Here is a 15,508-nt window from a genome sequence, read left to right on the forward strand (position 1 = left end):
AAAAAAGAAGAAGAAGAACAAATCTAAAGCAAGCCGAGCGTAATAGTAACAGGCAGACGCAATTGCAATGCAGGATGGTGAAACACTAGTAGGGTATATAGGTAGGTAATATATGCATATGCATATTCATGCATCCCTCCCTTCCTCCCGCAACTCAGCCCAACAACTTCAGACCGCCCTTCGTCTTCTGACCAGGCTTGTGAACGCCGGTCGGCACGGGGCCGAGATGAGGTTCGTAGCCGTCGTCGCGCTTGCCTGAGCCGTGACCACCACCTCCTCCGCCACCACTACCGCTACCACCGCGATTTTTGTTCTTGTTCTTGTTCTTCCCGTTCTTGCTCCAGCGGTTGCTGTCCTTGACGACGGTGGGCTTGATCTCGGTGGTGCTCTTGCGCACGACGACCGGGTGGCTCTGGATGTACTTGCCGTTCATCTCCTTGGCGGCTTGGAAGAACTCGTCCGGGTCGCTGAAGGACACGAACCCGTACCCTTTCGACTTGGACGTCACCTTGTCCCGGATCACGCGCGCCTTCTGCAGCGACTTCCACTGCGAGAACGCCTTGTACAGCGACTCGTCCGTCGTCTCCCCCGCCAGGTTGCCCACGAAGAGCCGCAGGTGCGACGGGTCCCACTCCAGCAGCGTGTCGTCCGACCACTTCTGCCCGCCGCCCGACCGTATCACCGTCTTCTTCTTCTCCCCGTTCGCCGCCGGAGCATTCGAAGCTGCGCCCGCGCCGGCGCTCGGTTCCGCGGCGTACGACGTTGTCGTTATCGTTGTCGTCGCCGCCGTATTCGTATTCGTCGACATCGCGCTGTTGCCATAGCCGTAGCCGTAGCCACCTCGACCGCTCGATCCTGCCGCCGACGCTCCTGCCGACGCCGGCGCGCCGCCGGCAGTAGTAGTAGCAGCACCGCCTTCCTTGGTCGGGTCTTTCACGTACGCGCTCTGCCACTGCGCGATCTGCGCCGCCATGTCCGGGTCGTAGTCATCGTGCCTCGCCTGGCTGGGGGCCGGGAAGGGGTTGCGGATCTGGGGGGGCGCGGCGTAGGATGTCGCGCCGGCAGCAGCAGCAACATTAGCTGAGGCGGCGGCGGTCTGCGGCGCGCCGTAGTAGCCCGTCTGGTAGGCCTGCTGCTGGTGGTGCCCTCCTGGGTACGAGTACGGGTTCGCTGCTGCTGCTGCTGCTGGTTGTTGGTAGGCTCTGGTCACGGAGCCGTAGGGCTGGTACGAGGAACCATACTGGCTTCTTGAAGGGGCGGCGGTAGTGGTGGTGGTGGTAGCGGGAGCGCCGGCGTACGTCGGGGCGCTGGAGTAGGCGGGGGGCGCGTAGGGGCCGGGGGCTCGGGCGCCGGGGCTCGGGGTGTTGGCGGGGGAAGAGAAGGCGGGCTTGAAGCCGGAGACGCGCGAGGGAGGCGGGCGCGGGGGAAGCGAGGAATTGCTGGAGCCTGGAGGAGGCGGATAGGACATGATGAATTTTGCTGTGCGCCCCAATGGTGGTTTTTTTTCCGGGTGCAGCACGTACCTATGAGTCCAGGGATATATATAAACCTAGAGACTCTTTGTTTTTCTTCCTCTTCTTCTTCTTCTCTTGCCTGCTTGGAGCCTTTTACCGCTCTCTGCTCTGGTAATAGTGACTTTGAAATGTATTATGTACACTGTCGGTAATTGAAAATAATTACATGCGCGGTCTTATTATGAAGGATGTGAAATGTGGTACGCGTGCGGATGTGATGGTGATGCGGTGACACTGGTGAAGGCGATTCTATCGACGAGATTCTATGGTGTGTTAGGTAGCTAAATTCCAAGTATGGATTCCCTGATCCAAAATGTTGAAGTTTTCTTTGATCTGTGGCGCATGATCGAATTATGGCGGTGCGCCGCTGTTCTATACATAGACACATAGGTACATATGTACATTGATGTACATGTACCTAGCATATGCAATCACGTGACTGGAACGCCCATATCCACTTACACCAAATCCCAACAGATAGAAAGTTGAATAATTGCGACTTTTAATAATGGCAATAATAATTCCTTTAACTTTCACCTGTAATGTTTGTTCAACCAATACTAACTTACTCTTAACGTCCGTTCCTACATGTTAGCGATCAACGATATCAATGACATTTGGGTTTTGAAGGAAACGATTAAAGAATGTTAGGTATGTACTTACCTGGTAGGCATGTAATTCAACTCTTCTTGACGGCTAGCATCTAGAGAGACGCTATTGCTTTTTAAAAGCCTTTTCTATTTTATCTATTTCGTCATCCGTCATCAGCAGTACAGCCATATTCCCTCCTACGTTATCTCTCAACTTTCGGTCAGATTCCTTGACTTGCCAAGATGGCCATTTCACCTGATAAAGGCCCGCTAAGCATAATAATCCAGAGGGCCGCCAACCCGAGTAAAGGGCCGAGAAGTTGGATTCTCCTGATTGGCCCAAGGCCATTAATTTATTGCCCGGTTCTTCCCCATCCCCATGAGACATTTTGTTGTAGTAGCCTCGCAGTGATGAGTGGGATCTAGCGTCCATCCTAGCTGAATCGACAAAGCGGTGTTCCGCCGCAATTACTATGTACTATGTACCACAGGTTGGGGTGGCATGTAAAGAACAGCATGAATCAACATACATCAAATCGGTTCTTGGAATTGTTGCTTGAGTTCTCCACGAAGGGGAGCATTGTTTGTTATAAGTGATTGTGGGTTTAATGCTCTCTTGTACCCCCGTGTTTCAACATCGTGATCGTCTCACAATGAAAGGGTCAGCAAGCTGTTCTTTTATATATGAGTTACAGGTAGGCATTTGGTTGCTAAGCATTATAATACCTAAGAGGTTACAATTATATATCTTAGCTGATGATAGACTGACTATTCGAGGACAGACTGACAGATAGTTACCAGTAAAGTCCTCAACCTTGTTGGACCGAGAGTTCAGCCTGATAGATGGTTTAACCCGAACATAGCTCAACAAGTAGCTACCTATCTATATTGTTGGCCTAGCCTGTTATTGGACATCCTGCCATTTCGTACCTCGCATAGTTCGAATAAAACCCGATGTGGATCCAAGCTCGTCTATGACCAAGCATTCCGTCCGCCGGTGGGATTACGAAACGGCGTTAAGGACTGATGGGGGATCTGAATCAACCAAGATAGACACGAGGCGTCTCCTACGTTAGAGAAGAACAAAGTGGCATGTTTTTAATTATCTGTTAGATACCTATACTATCATGCTGTATGCTGTTGTAACAAATCGGTAAGTATCAGTAATATAATACCTAAGGTTGCGAATGGACAACGCATTTCGTACAATTAGGTACATGTAAGTAATTCCAAGGGTACCTATTCTCACGATCCGCGATCGGTGATAGGCGAGTGAGAAACTACCTGCCTTATGTACCTAGGTAGGTATATGCGACGCAACGAATAGTGGGAAAAGAAGGGGTCCTTTAGTAATTGGAAGACCCCGTGCCTTCCGGAAGTTCTTTGATTGATGGGGGATGCATTGAAGTCAAGGTATTAGGTACATACCTGTCCTGTCACCTCCAAGCTTAACCTACCAGGGTAGTTAGCTGAGACAGATTTTATAGGCGAGTTCCATGTAAGATAGAGGTAGGTAAGTTAGAGAGGATTAAAGGTGACATGTACATAGTACCTAACTGAGGTATGTATAGATGGAAAGAGGTAAAAAGTACACCAAAGAGGTACCCTCCTATCTTTTTTTTTCTTCCTTAGGCCCCCCCATTTTCTTTACCCCTCCATCATCACAAATCCACCATCCACTTTCTTTAACCCACTTTTTCCCTAACCCAACTCCATCATAGAAAAGTAACCTTCTTCCCGCGCTCCGTAGTTTACAATTGATTCTTCTATATTTTCGCTTTCCATATTCTTGCTTTAGCAAATACCCTCGCATCTTCTACCATTGAGCTACCAACATCGCTGCAATCATGTCTGGTGCCGTGTAAGTCAAGTCCAGTCCCTATAAACCTCTTACCTTGCTCTCTCTTACCCTGGCGACGATGATGATTTTCTCTTTACCCCGCCATCGAAATCATCATCCCGCCGATTCCCGTCCTTCTTCCTACCCAACACAAAAGAATTGATGGCCTTCGCGACCCATGTAACTGAAATAGCTCTTCGGGCCCTCTAGGGCTCGTCTTACCAATATAACCAGTTCTTTAAGAGGCCCAAGGCGAGCTTCTTTCCTCATATCATTCCTAACGAATTCCTCGTAAATTGCTCCAATTGAAGCCATGCTAATCATTTCAAAAGCGCTGATTTGGGCCTCATTGGCTTGGCCGTCATGTACGTTAATCTTACCCCTCCCAAATCCCTCAATAAGCTCTATAGATATTCATCCGTCATAGGGGTCAGAACTTGATTCTGAACATGGCCGACCACGGCTTCACTGTCTGCGCCTATAACCGAACCGTCTCCAAGGTAGATGCGTTCTTAGCAAACGAAGCGAAGGGCAAGCCTATTGTCGGCGCTCACTCCAACGAGGAGTTCATTTCCAAGCTAAAGAAACCCCGCCGTGTCATGCTGCTGGTACAAGCTGGCAAGGCTGTCGACGACTGGATCGAGACTCTGCTCCCTCTCCTTGAGAAGGGAGATGTCATCATTGATGGCGGCAACTCTCACTTCCCCGACTCGAACCGACGAACTAAATACCTCGCTACCAAGGGTATCCGATTCGTCGGTTCCGGTGTCTCCGGTGGTGAGGAAGGTGCCCGATACGGCCCTTCCTTGATGCCGGGTGGTAACGAGGAGGCCTGGCCCTACATCAAGGATATCTTCCAAAGCATTGCCGCCAAGAGCGACAACGAGGCATGCTGTGAGTGGGTTGGTGACGAGGGTGCCGGTCACTACGTCAAGATGGTGCACAATGGTATCGAATACGGTGACATGCAACTGATTTGCGAGGTTTGTTGCCCTTATTTTTGTTAGCTCTATATTTTGTTAGGGCACCCGCTTCCCATGCAGCTGAGCTAATTCCTCTAGGCCTACGATATCATGAAGCGCGGTCTCGGATTAAACAACAAGGAGATCGGTGACGTCTTTGCCAAATGGAACAAGGGCGTACTAGACTCCTTCTTAATCGAAATTACCCGTGACATCATGTACTTCAACGACGACGACGGTACACCGCTGGTTGAGAAGATTCTGGACCAGGCTGGTCAGAAGGGTACTGGCAAGTGGACTGCCATCAACGCCCTCGACCTTGGAATGCCCGTTACTCTGATTGCCGAGGCTGTGCTTGCCCGTTGCCTGTCTTCCATCAAGGCCGAGCGAGTTAAGGCTTCGACCAAGTTACAATACGTCGGTCGCACATCTAAGTTCGAGGGTGACAAGGAGCAATTCCTTGACGACCTCGAGCAGGCTCTATACGCTTCTAAGATCATCTCGTATGCTCAAGGTTTCATGTTGATGCAGGAGGTAAGTCATATTTCCATTGTCTCGTCTGCAAATGCGCAGAAACTTCTGACTGACACAACCCGTTGTTAGGCTGCCAAGGAATATAAGTGGAAGCTGAACAAGCCTTCCATTGCTCTCATGTGGCGAGGCGGTTGCATTATCCGCTCTGTCTTCTTGAAGGACATTACTGCGGCTTACCGAAACAACCCTGATCTCGAGAACTTGCTTTTCGACGATTTCTTCAACAAGGCCATCCACAAGGCTCAGCCCGGCTGGAGAGATGTCGTTGCTAAGGCTGCCGTTCTCGGAATCCCGACCCCCGCCTTCTCTACCGCGCTGTCGTGGTTCGACGGATACCGCACCAAGGACCTACCCGCCAACCTTCTCCAGGCTCAGCGTGACTACTTCGGAGCGCACACCTTCCAGGTTAAGCCCGAGTACGCCAACGACAAGTACCCGGCAGGCCAATATATCCACGTTAACTGGACTGGTCGGGGAGGTAACGTGTCGGCTTCCACATACCAGGCATAAAGCAATGGTATTTATATGAAGGAATATGAGCGCACTTACCGATGGTAGGTTTGGCGCGTAGGCAGGGTCATTCTCAATAGATGGAAAAAGAAAAAGGAATGATTTAATCCCGAGCATGCCACGAGATGAGCTATGACGTGATACAGTCAACCGACCAAACTTAGAAGAATGAAAATAAGTACCGAATTAATGCCAAATAACACGATAGTGCCGAAGTGCTTGAAAAATTGAACATTTTAAACTACTACCTAACGTTGCCCCTATAAGTAACTTGTCTCAACTGTCTGAATAGGAGGTACAATTGAAAATGAGGATAGAATGTTAGGCTGTCTGTACCTGCCTAATTGCATGCACGTGATTTTAAATCTTACCTAAGGTAGCTTATGAGGTACCATGTACATTGTACATGTACTTCGTACGGGCAACGTTGAATGCACGACCAGCTGCACGAGCCACATTTACTTGTAAGTTTGAGTCAAGCCTCAGGCGTACCATTACCAAATTTCCCCTAAGGAAAGCCGAGCTTTTTGTCGTCGCGCATCTTCGCGAATCATCAAAATCGAGACTTTCGCGCGCAGCCTTGTCACCACAAATCGCCCTTGCGCCTCGCGCTCTGCTATTCTTACCACAACTTTAAATCTATTAAACCAAATTTATCTGCTTACCTTCAGTGATATCAGTATTAATCAATTGAGTGCGATAAACAAATCTGTCTCGTTCAAACGACAATGTCATCAATGGGCGACCCCAGTTTCGGGGTCCATAGAGACCTGGTATGAAATTCCATTTACGATGGCATAATGTTGTCAGTAATGTTGTAATCGCTTGCTAATAGAGATATGATTAGCTTCCGCATGTGCACCTCATTTCTACATACAGATACACTGTCAAAGCTCGAGTCGAACCTTCGGAAGTGACCGCTTGGTTGATGCAAGCCCCTAAAATAGCCCGTGACACCGCGCCGTTCTTCTGGACCTACCTCGATCGACCCGAAAATGGCAATATCTTCTTAACATGGCAGCCTTTACAGCAGATGGGTGTTAACTTTGCCAGCGATGGTTTCATCTGGCCTCCCCAGGAACAATACTTACAGCAGGATGTAGGAAACGGTGTGGTAAGACAGATCTTGACTTCTTCGCTATCAGTTTACATTACAGCTCATGCTAACTACGTACCTAACCTAAACCTGTACAGATCCTTGAAATGTATTATCACAAAGCTGGATTTGCCTATGGAGAACCTTTCGCGACACATTCGAGACGCCGTTTTCGCCTCATTCCTCCTAATATCCACAATCCGAATGCTCCTCAGGTTGATCCTAGTTTATGGATAGTTCACTACGGGCCTGTCGATAATAACGAGCGTATTCCTCACCAGATGATTCCCCGCGACCCCCGACTTCAGTCTATTCTAGAAACCCGCGCGTACCTTCAACGATGCGGTCAGATCCAACGGAAGGAGTTCATCCTCAGCGACCGAGTGAACTGGCCTCAGATCGCTTGGCCGAGAGAACCGTCAAGGCAACCCATGTTTCCAGGCCCTCGCGGGGTGCCGCAAACAATGGCATATCCCACTCACCCTCCTACGGCTGGTGGGCCCCCATCAAAACGAGCGCGGACTGGCCAAGCTGCACAAGGCCAAGTAGCTTCCGCCATACCTGCTATTTCCCAGCAAGAAGGCGTATATGACGATGATGAAGACACCTCTCGTGGCGATATGTTCGATCATCTTACACCCCGTGAAGTGAGTTTGGCTCGCTACCGACAAAATCACGAGTGGATGGAAGAGATATTATCATCGCCCTACAGAATGGGTCAAATTAGATTTTCAGATCTTGGGCTAGGTCTCAAGGGAGAGCTTTCAGATTTAACTGATGGCATTTTTGAGGCTCATGGTTTTAATGCAGCCACTCAGACCCTTTCCAAACCTTCCACAGCCCAGTTTGATCCGGAGAAGGCCGCGGAGTTCCGCAAGCGAGTTAATGATCGGCTTCGCTCTACACAGGCAGAGATTGAGAAGATGAAAGCTGACCACGCCAAGAAGGTGGCCAAGTTTAAGCATAACTCCCTTCTTACTGTGGCCGAAAGGGAGTTACGATCGGCTTTGGACGAGCCGGGTTCCGATGTACTGCAACTGGAGGGGAAAATCGACGAAAATGAAGAAGATACAAATCGCTGGGCCTCTAAGCATACTAAGAAGGTCGATGAGATTGTATCTCAGGTTGAAGCCCATCTAGGCCGCCGAGCAGAGGTCATATACGAATTAAGGAGAATACAAGACGGCGGCTATCAAGAACCGGCTCCTGAGCCGACGCCCCAGGCGGTTTCGGGCTCGGGCCATGTTAGCGAGCCTCAACACGGCGGGACAAGCGGTAGTGATGTGATATCTCGCCAGCCATCACAAGCCGGATCTCAGCATAGCGGTTTCATGGGAGATCACGATATCAACATGGGCGGTGGAACCGCTGCTGGCCTCCTTGACCAAATACATACCGGAACTGGAGCTTCATCCACCTCTACGCCGATAAATAATTTCCCAACACCTCAAGCTCAGGCTTCAGCCGTTCATTCCCGCGTTGCTACACCGGCGAATGCGAATGTTCCTTCGCCTACACAGCCCACCCAGACGGATAGCACCGGGGATGTGAATATGAGTGGCGTTGCTGATGCGTCGGCAGGAACCGCTCCTGACCAAGGGACGGGGAGCGGTGACTGGGTAGTTGTCCCCAAAGCCGGCGCCGTTCCGGATAGTAACGCGGGGGGGACACCCGCCAGCAACCCACCAAAGCCCGTAGACGCTCCGAGCAAGCAAGCATCTGCAACCGGAACCCCCTCAGCAGGGTTTGATGGCGAGCAGAACGAGTTCAGCTCATTAGACGATTTGAATACGGCCGGCGATGCGCTGGCAGGGTTTAGCGAGACGCCTGGCGACTTGGGTGAGGGCCTGGATATGGAAATGGAAGATTCAGCGTTCGGTGATGCTTTCCATGGCGTAGACACGCAGCAAGGGGGAGGCACGCCGGCCGAAGGCAACATCTAGGAACTGCCGTACTTCGATCTTTCCTTCCCCGTTGAAAACGGATACTATGGAAGCTTAGAGGATGGGGGAGATAGCTTTGCGTAATTCGGCGAAGTAGCCTCATTACTTTTGCACACGGCAAATCACGACGAGAAGAATTCCGGGGACAGATGGATGTATTTGAGGGGCGTTTCGGGTTCTTACAGGTAAATTTACGACCTGCTAATGGCTTAACTCGCTAAAGGCAGTCAACCTAAATGTACTATTATATCTGCAGGCTCATCATTGGCACCGAGAATGAGCCTCTTCTAAGGAACTGAGCTACCTTGCGTTCTATTTAATATGAGCTCAGTCCCATCAATCCGAGCAAATTGCATTGGGGATGCTGGCTTGACTACGAATAGGTACTATGATCTTAAGTCGCTGCGTATAACTGACGTGACAAAATCTACCGAAAATCAAGTTGATACCCTACTCTCGATTTTTCAGGGGGTGACGGAAATTGAAAAGCTCGTCTGAAGAGAACTAAATATCTCCGAAAGGAGTTAGGTAACCACTATGAATCTCCGTACTCCCAAGCGAGACTTGAAGTTGATTTTAGGCTGGTGGCTGGCTTGGTTTGCTTGATTGCTTGATGGTGCCGGTTTCAGAACCGGCAGGGTTTCGTCTCAAAGCCGCAGAACTCAGACCTTGATAGAGAAGCTATCCCTTGACATGGTTATAAACCTAACCTTATATATACCTCCTATATATATGCGGAGGAAACAAAAATTAAGCTTAATAGCTAAAATAATTAGAGTACCCCCTAACATGAGATGAGCCGTCCCCGGATACTCCTCAGTTCCGCGCCCCCGTCACCGTCAGGGGTCGTCGGAATGCGATGCGGCTAATTCTGAGCCGCGTTTTTCCTGGTATCACATCGTAGGATCTTTGATTCTGTCCTCGAGGATTTCGATTGGCTTGTCTCTTGGTTATTTCATGCCTTCTTCTTTTCGTGGGGGATGTGTCGCATCGTCGTCGACTGGCTAATTTCGAACGCATATGAGATACGTGCATAGGAGGTAGGTACCTAAGGTACCTGAACTGAGGTAAAGGTGTGGTTGGTGATAGGTATCTGCTTGGCTTGGCTCAGCTCGATGGTGTTGTTTTTGCGAGAGTAGATGTAGGCGCCAAGACAGGTTACATCGTGAGATCATTAATGCCTCCTACCTAGATGGCAGTTGGAAGATTATGGATGGATGGATGGCTACTTGGGATATCATGGCATTTTCATTCCTTCCCCCTTATGATCTACCGTGGTCTTATCCAAGGTCTCGTTCTCTATTCGTAATTCTTCCTTTTCACAGGTTACTCTCTTTGATTTTTTCCCCCTCCTCTGTAGTCTCTCCTTACTTCTTTGCCTGCTGGTCAGTTTGTACTGTTGAACAGTATGCACATTCGTTTGACATAATATCAACTTATTCTTCGCGCGTATAATCAATCAGTCTGAGTAGGTACCTAAACACATAGTTGCCTAGGTATACAAGATGAGGAAATTAGGCTTGGTCACTGCCCTGGGTGTTGTGCTTGGAGCTGCCTTCCATGGAGTCCTTGCTACTCGGGCCCCTATCTTTCAACAAGATGAAGCTCCACAAGTTCCCTCCGCGGGGTTGGTCGACATTCCTGGCGCACAAGTAACTGCTGGTCAGTTGGTTGCTCTTCCGGGTGCTGAAGCAGAGACATCGGGGGTAAGTTCATATTCTCATCTGAAGCTATAATCCCTGACATTTAATAGATGATTATGACCCTTTCTTCATCAAGCGCAACGAAGCCTATCGGAAGCATCCAAAGCTACCACATCGTGTCTTCTGCAGCTCCCAGCTTCGGGGTTATAGCGAACTCAAGTGCAAGCACATTACTAGCATTACCTTCCAGCTCTGCTTCAATCCAGTACTTTCATACCATCAGTGCAGGCGCAGGCGCGGTAGTGACAGCTACCTCGCCGATGTTCGCGAACAAGTCCACTTCGGCACTTGTAGCTAGTACCACTCGAGCTCCAGTTATTATTGCGTCGACAACACTTGGGGGGTTCTCCAACGGCACTGCCACCACTGCTGCGGCCACCATCATAGTTGTTTCTCCTGGCTCGGAGTCAGCCGGGCTCATTGCACTGCCCACCGGTGGCTCAGTCGCAACTGGAAATACCGAAACGCTGCTCTCCGATACCTTGGTTAATTCGAGCAGCAGCGGCGGCGGCAGCAGCAGCTCTAACGCTACTGCGATAGAAGTGCCGCCTTCCGGAGCGACAGGCGGATTACGTGAAATTCCAGGTGTACAAACGACCCCGGGCTCGCTGGTGCTGGTATCGTCTGGGGTTGCAAGCCCTACGGCCGTAGCAACGGCTGGTGGCGCATCAGTAAATAGCACCCTACCATCGTTTGGTTTTAGTGCTGCCACAACGTTGAGCGTAGATACGATAATGACAGTGCTGGTGATGGGAGTTGTAGGGATCTTTACGACTTTGTGTATGTAGAAGTATGAGATGTAATAATGCGATTTGTTATATTATGTTTAGGTATCTCTCCTTAGGTACATATCAGCCGATGATGTGTTACACGGGTATTGGTTCAGACATGAAATTGCAATAGAGCTGTCAGCAGAAAATCTGCCTTGCGTCTCGCGCTTTGGGCTGAAAGCCCTTCGCTACAACAGCCCCTGATTCGCTATGTGCCAGCACCTCCCTGTTGTACCATGTAAGAGCAACAGCCTACATAGCATAATTGCCACAACACAGAATTCATGTCTAAGTCTCTATTCCTCTACTCATCGTATCATGTGAGTGTGGTAGTCTATTTTACTTTCCAATATTTTTGTTAACAAAGTTATCGTATGAGTTTGGTGCTTCAAGCAACGTACTGAAGACAGCGATTACATTTACATGGAGCCTCCAACCACAGGCATCAAGCGCCCTTGGCGCCCTTGGGAAGTTGTAAGCCAACAGGGAGAATTCAACAACGACTCAACTATCTCATATATATACCCCTATAAGAAAACCCGCACGAATCCAAATCTAGACATACGAACTGGTGCGCACACCTTAAACTCCGAAGATGCTACCGTTGTTGAACCGATACCCTCAAGCCCGACAATGCTCTCGGATACACTCCCACCGCCTCTCACCAACATGAAACAATATTCTGAATGGGGGACAATGGGATACACCGAATGGCCATACCAAAGCATTGCCGAATATGGACAAGGGGACTATTACGCTAGCAGAGAAGAAAACACCGCCTCAAGTCAATATTTATATGCCCACAGTGGAGGCAATGACAACGAAAGCAAAATCTACGGGACTCCTAGTCTCTCGGACGAAATACACTCGCAACCCGATAACGAGACCCTAAACAATGCACTTTCTTCGAAATATTCGCCCGTGGCTTGCAGTACCACTGAAGACGATTCTGTCATGGCAATAGAGAGTCCTAAAAGACCTTTCTATGATACTTGCTTTGGCGTGGTTAGTAAGACAGATGTCGAACATATGATACTCTAATAAGAGCTGTTTAGCTTATCCTTGAAGACTCCCAGCTTAATTCCAGATCGGTAAAAAGCAATCGAGCGAAAGGCGTCAAGCTTAAAGTGGACGATACTAAGGTAACAATCCGAGATGCGAAGTCAGGCTCGGATTTAGGACTACTTAGTCATGCATCGGCCCAAGTCCTGGCTAACTTGGTCAAAAGCTACAATGTAGAACTAAAGGCATCATTGATGGTCTCCAAAATCATCGAGGTTACTATTTACGGGCAGTTTGAACAAGGCGATGCCATTGGAAATATGCTTCTAGATTATGATTACTTCCTCCAACAACCGGACATCTATGACGCCTCGCGACCATATAAAAACCCCCAATGCCTTTCCTATCCTGACAAAGAAGAGGAAACGTTTCAAGAAGACGTTGGATATCTTCCATCGCGACATACCATCTTGGACGAAAGCGGAAAGAATAAGGCCAACGAACTGCTAGACTGCGCGATTGGGCCTGTAAATTTTAAGAGAGTACAGGCCTCAAGAGTGATCACAACACAATTAAAGTCGTAAGTAAACCAGTTTGACTTAAGTAATGGAATGAACTGAGAATCAGCTAGGTATCAAATCAAAGCTCTGGCTATGATGATGGAGAAGGAATCAGGAAACATCCAAAATGCGGAATTTCCTTCCGTTTGGGTCGAAAATATTGATGCAACGCTTCCTTTCTCTAGGTTTGAGAACCAACCAATGTTCATTTAATATATTGCTTACCTGCTATAAACAGATTCTATAACACGGTGACTCAAAGCTACGTTTATCAGAGACCCAAGCTCTGTCTTGGCGGTCTTCTCGCAGATGTGAGAAACCACTCCATGGCTTACGGAACTTCGCTAATATACATCTAAGGAGATGGGACTCGGGAAAACCCTTACTGCCCTGGCCCTCATTGCAACGTCTTTGAATAACGAGCGGGGCAATTGCCAAGGGTCACGTATAAGTTTGATAGTTTGTCCTCTGTCAAGTAAGTACCAACACTTACGACTTGCTTAGACAATTTCACTAATAGTGAAATTATTCCAGCTATTTTTCAGTGGGAGGATCAGATAAAAAAGTATGTGCTGAACTGATGTGGTTATTAACACCAGTCTAACTGTGTCGAAGGCATTTCAAGGAAGGGTCCCTAACCTACAGCATCTACCATGGTTCGGCGAGAGACCAAGCTGCTACAAATCTCGAAACACTCGATATAGTATTTACGACATATGGAACTCTTAGGGCTGAGTTACCTGGTGGGAATGCTTCGATGAAACGATCTGCTCTTCTTCACGGCATTGACTGGCATCGAGTTATTCTCGACGAGGGTAAGCGACGTCTCCGATTACCGGTTTTGGTTTGCTAAAATATTTTATAGCGCATGTTGTGAGAAACCGCTCTTCGAAGACCTTTCAAGTGGTGAGGATGCTCAAAGCCAAACATCGCTGGTGTCTAACGGGCACACCTATCCAAAACCGTTTAGAAGACTTGGGCGCTCTCGTCGAGTTTCTAAGAATTTACCCATTCAACGATCCCGATGTATTCAAGCACACGTTTTTGGCACCGATCGACCAAGGACAGCAGAGCGGATGGGAGCGACTTAGGTCACTAATCAAATCGATCGCCCTCCGCCGAACAAAAGCAACAGTTGACACCGACCTCAATCTTCCTCCTCGGAGAGTCCTCATCCACCATGTTCATTTAAATTATGAGGAGCAGACATTGTACGACTTGGTAAAAAGGAAATTTGCGCTAGCCATCAAGTCAGGAGAAGTAATCATGAACACATTCCAGTTTATTCTACGGCTTCGGCAGATCTGTAACCACGGTAGCGGCCTGCTTCCTGGAGATCTACAGGATTGGCTCCAAGATGTGGCTTATTCGCAATATCAAAAGTGCGAATTTTGTGACAAGCTTCTTGAGCATGAAGACGAAACGTCTTATGATATATTTCCATGTTTCCATATGGTATGTCAGGTATGCCTCCAAAGCGGCAATGTCCATGATGATAATGGTTTATCCACTTGCCCTCTGTGTAATAATACCACCGCCTTCGAGGAAGATGAGAATATGACCCCGACGAGAGGACCTAGTGTCCGTCCGGAGATATATAACCCCTCGTCAAAAGTGAAGGCTCTACTGCAAAACCTACACAACGACCATACAGCAGCAGTTAAATCCGGCCAGCTACCAGAGAAGAGGTAAGCTATTTACGGAAAGCGTTTCTGTCTCAATAGAACTGAGCTGATATACCAGGTAGTATTATATTTTCGGTATGGACAGGCATGTTGGATCTTATTGGTAGAGCGCTATCCGAAACCTCCTTTACGTACCAAAGGCTTGATGGAAGTAAGAGTCTAGCGCAGAGGCGTTATGCTCTTGAGGAATTCCGCACGAAAGAGGACTGCACTATATTACTTGCTTCCCTGGGGAGCGCTGCAGTCGGGTAAGTTACTGGGACTTGATACTTACCTACCTACCTAATCTTATAAGACGTAATAAAGCTCACGGTTGACTAACTTGCCAATAGACTTGACTTAACCATGGCAAGTCGCGTGCACTTAATGGAACCCGGATGGAATCCCCTGATAGAACAGCAAGCGATGGATCGCGTTTACCGTTTAGGACAGAATAAAGAGGTTATAATCAGACGCTATATTGTGTCTGGCTCTCATTCGATCGAACAGGTAGGTTCGCAGGAGGCAAGCATGAACTTAGACTTGGCTAACAGAGTCTACATAGTATATTCGGCAAAGACAACTGTGGAAGACAAGTCTTGTTACATCTTCCCTAGACCATTCCAAGACTAGCAAGGACGAAGCGAGAGCCATACTGGAGGTCAGTTATCGAAAAGTCTTAGTTTCCTGGGGTTTCTAAATAAGGCTAACGGATGCAGGATCTCAAATGCACTATTTTATCTTAGAGGGCTTTAAATCACCCCCAGTTAACATACTGTAAGAGTTCGGAAGGTAGCTATCAAACCGGTACACTACCAAA

At 48.6% G+C, this 15,508-nt stretch overlaps 4 protein-coding genes across 4 annotated transcripts; 3 read left to right on the forward strand and 1 right to left on the reverse strand.

Moving 5' to 3' along the window:
• Window positions 1-47: 47 nt before the first annotated feature.
• Window positions 48-1,557, reverse strand: F4812DRAFT_258879 (RNA-binding domain-containing protein). The gene has a single exon (XM_047930785.1). It carries the CDS (start codon window positions 1,466-1,468, stop codon window positions 155-157), a length of 1,314 nt encoding a protein of 437 aa, XP_047792583.1. The 5' UTR covers window positions 1,469-1,557; the 3' UTR covers window positions 48-154.
• Window positions 1,558-3,499: 1,942 nt separating this feature from the next.
• On the forward strand, window positions 3,500-6,262 carry F4812DRAFT_416848 (decarboxylating 6-phosphogluconate dehydrogenase). Its single transcript, XM_047933126.1, has 5 exons — window positions 3,500-3,965; window positions 4,277-4,309; window positions 4,372-4,927; window positions 5,006-5,440; window positions 5,510-6,262. Exons 1-5 carry the CDS (start codon window positions 3,952-3,954, stop codon window positions 5,948-5,950), a joined length of 1,479 nt encoding a protein of 492 aa, XP_047792584.1. The 5' UTR covers window positions 3,500-3,951; the 3' UTR covers window positions 5,951-6,262.
• A 199-nt stretch (window positions 6,263-6,461) lies between these two features.
• On the forward strand, window positions 6,462-9,594 carry F4812DRAFT_259125 (DUF1750-domain-containing protein). The gene is made up of 3 exons (XM_047930788.1): window positions 6,462-6,723; window positions 6,798-7,064; window positions 7,145-9,594. Exons 1-3 carry the CDS (start codon window positions 6,679-6,681, stop codon window positions 8,987-8,989), a joined length of 2,157 nt encoding a protein of 718 aa, XP_047792585.1. The 5' UTR covers window positions 6,462-6,678; the 3' UTR covers window positions 8,990-9,594.
• Window positions 9,595-10,494: 900 nt separating this feature from the next.
• F4812DRAFT_456275 (SNF2 family N-terminal domain-containing protein) lies at window positions 10,495-15,434 on the forward strand (the record flags this gene model as incomplete). Its single annotated transcript, XM_047936960.1, has 14 exons — window positions 10,495-10,695; window positions 10,743-11,472; window positions 11,842-12,467; window positions 12,518-13,044; window positions 13,096-13,209; window positions 13,263-13,335; window positions 13,385-13,499; window positions 13,559-13,589; window positions 13,640-13,839; window positions 13,890-14,712; window positions 14,772-14,957; window positions 15,042-15,198; window positions 15,254-15,349; window positions 15,408-15,434. 14 exons carry the CDS (start codon window positions 10,495-10,497, stop codon window positions 15,432-15,434), a joined length of 3,906 nt encoding a protein of 1,301 aa, XP_047792586.1.
• Window positions 15,435-15,508: the final 74 nt, after the last annotated feature.

Source organism: Daldinia caldariorum (assembly GCF_022478825.1).
Source record: "Daldinia caldariorum strain CBS 122874 unplaced genomic scaffold F4812scaffold_3, whole genome shotgun sequence".
NCBI lineage: Eukaryota > Fungi > Ascomycota > Sordariomycetes > Xylariales > Hypoxylaceae > Daldinia > Daldinia caldariorum.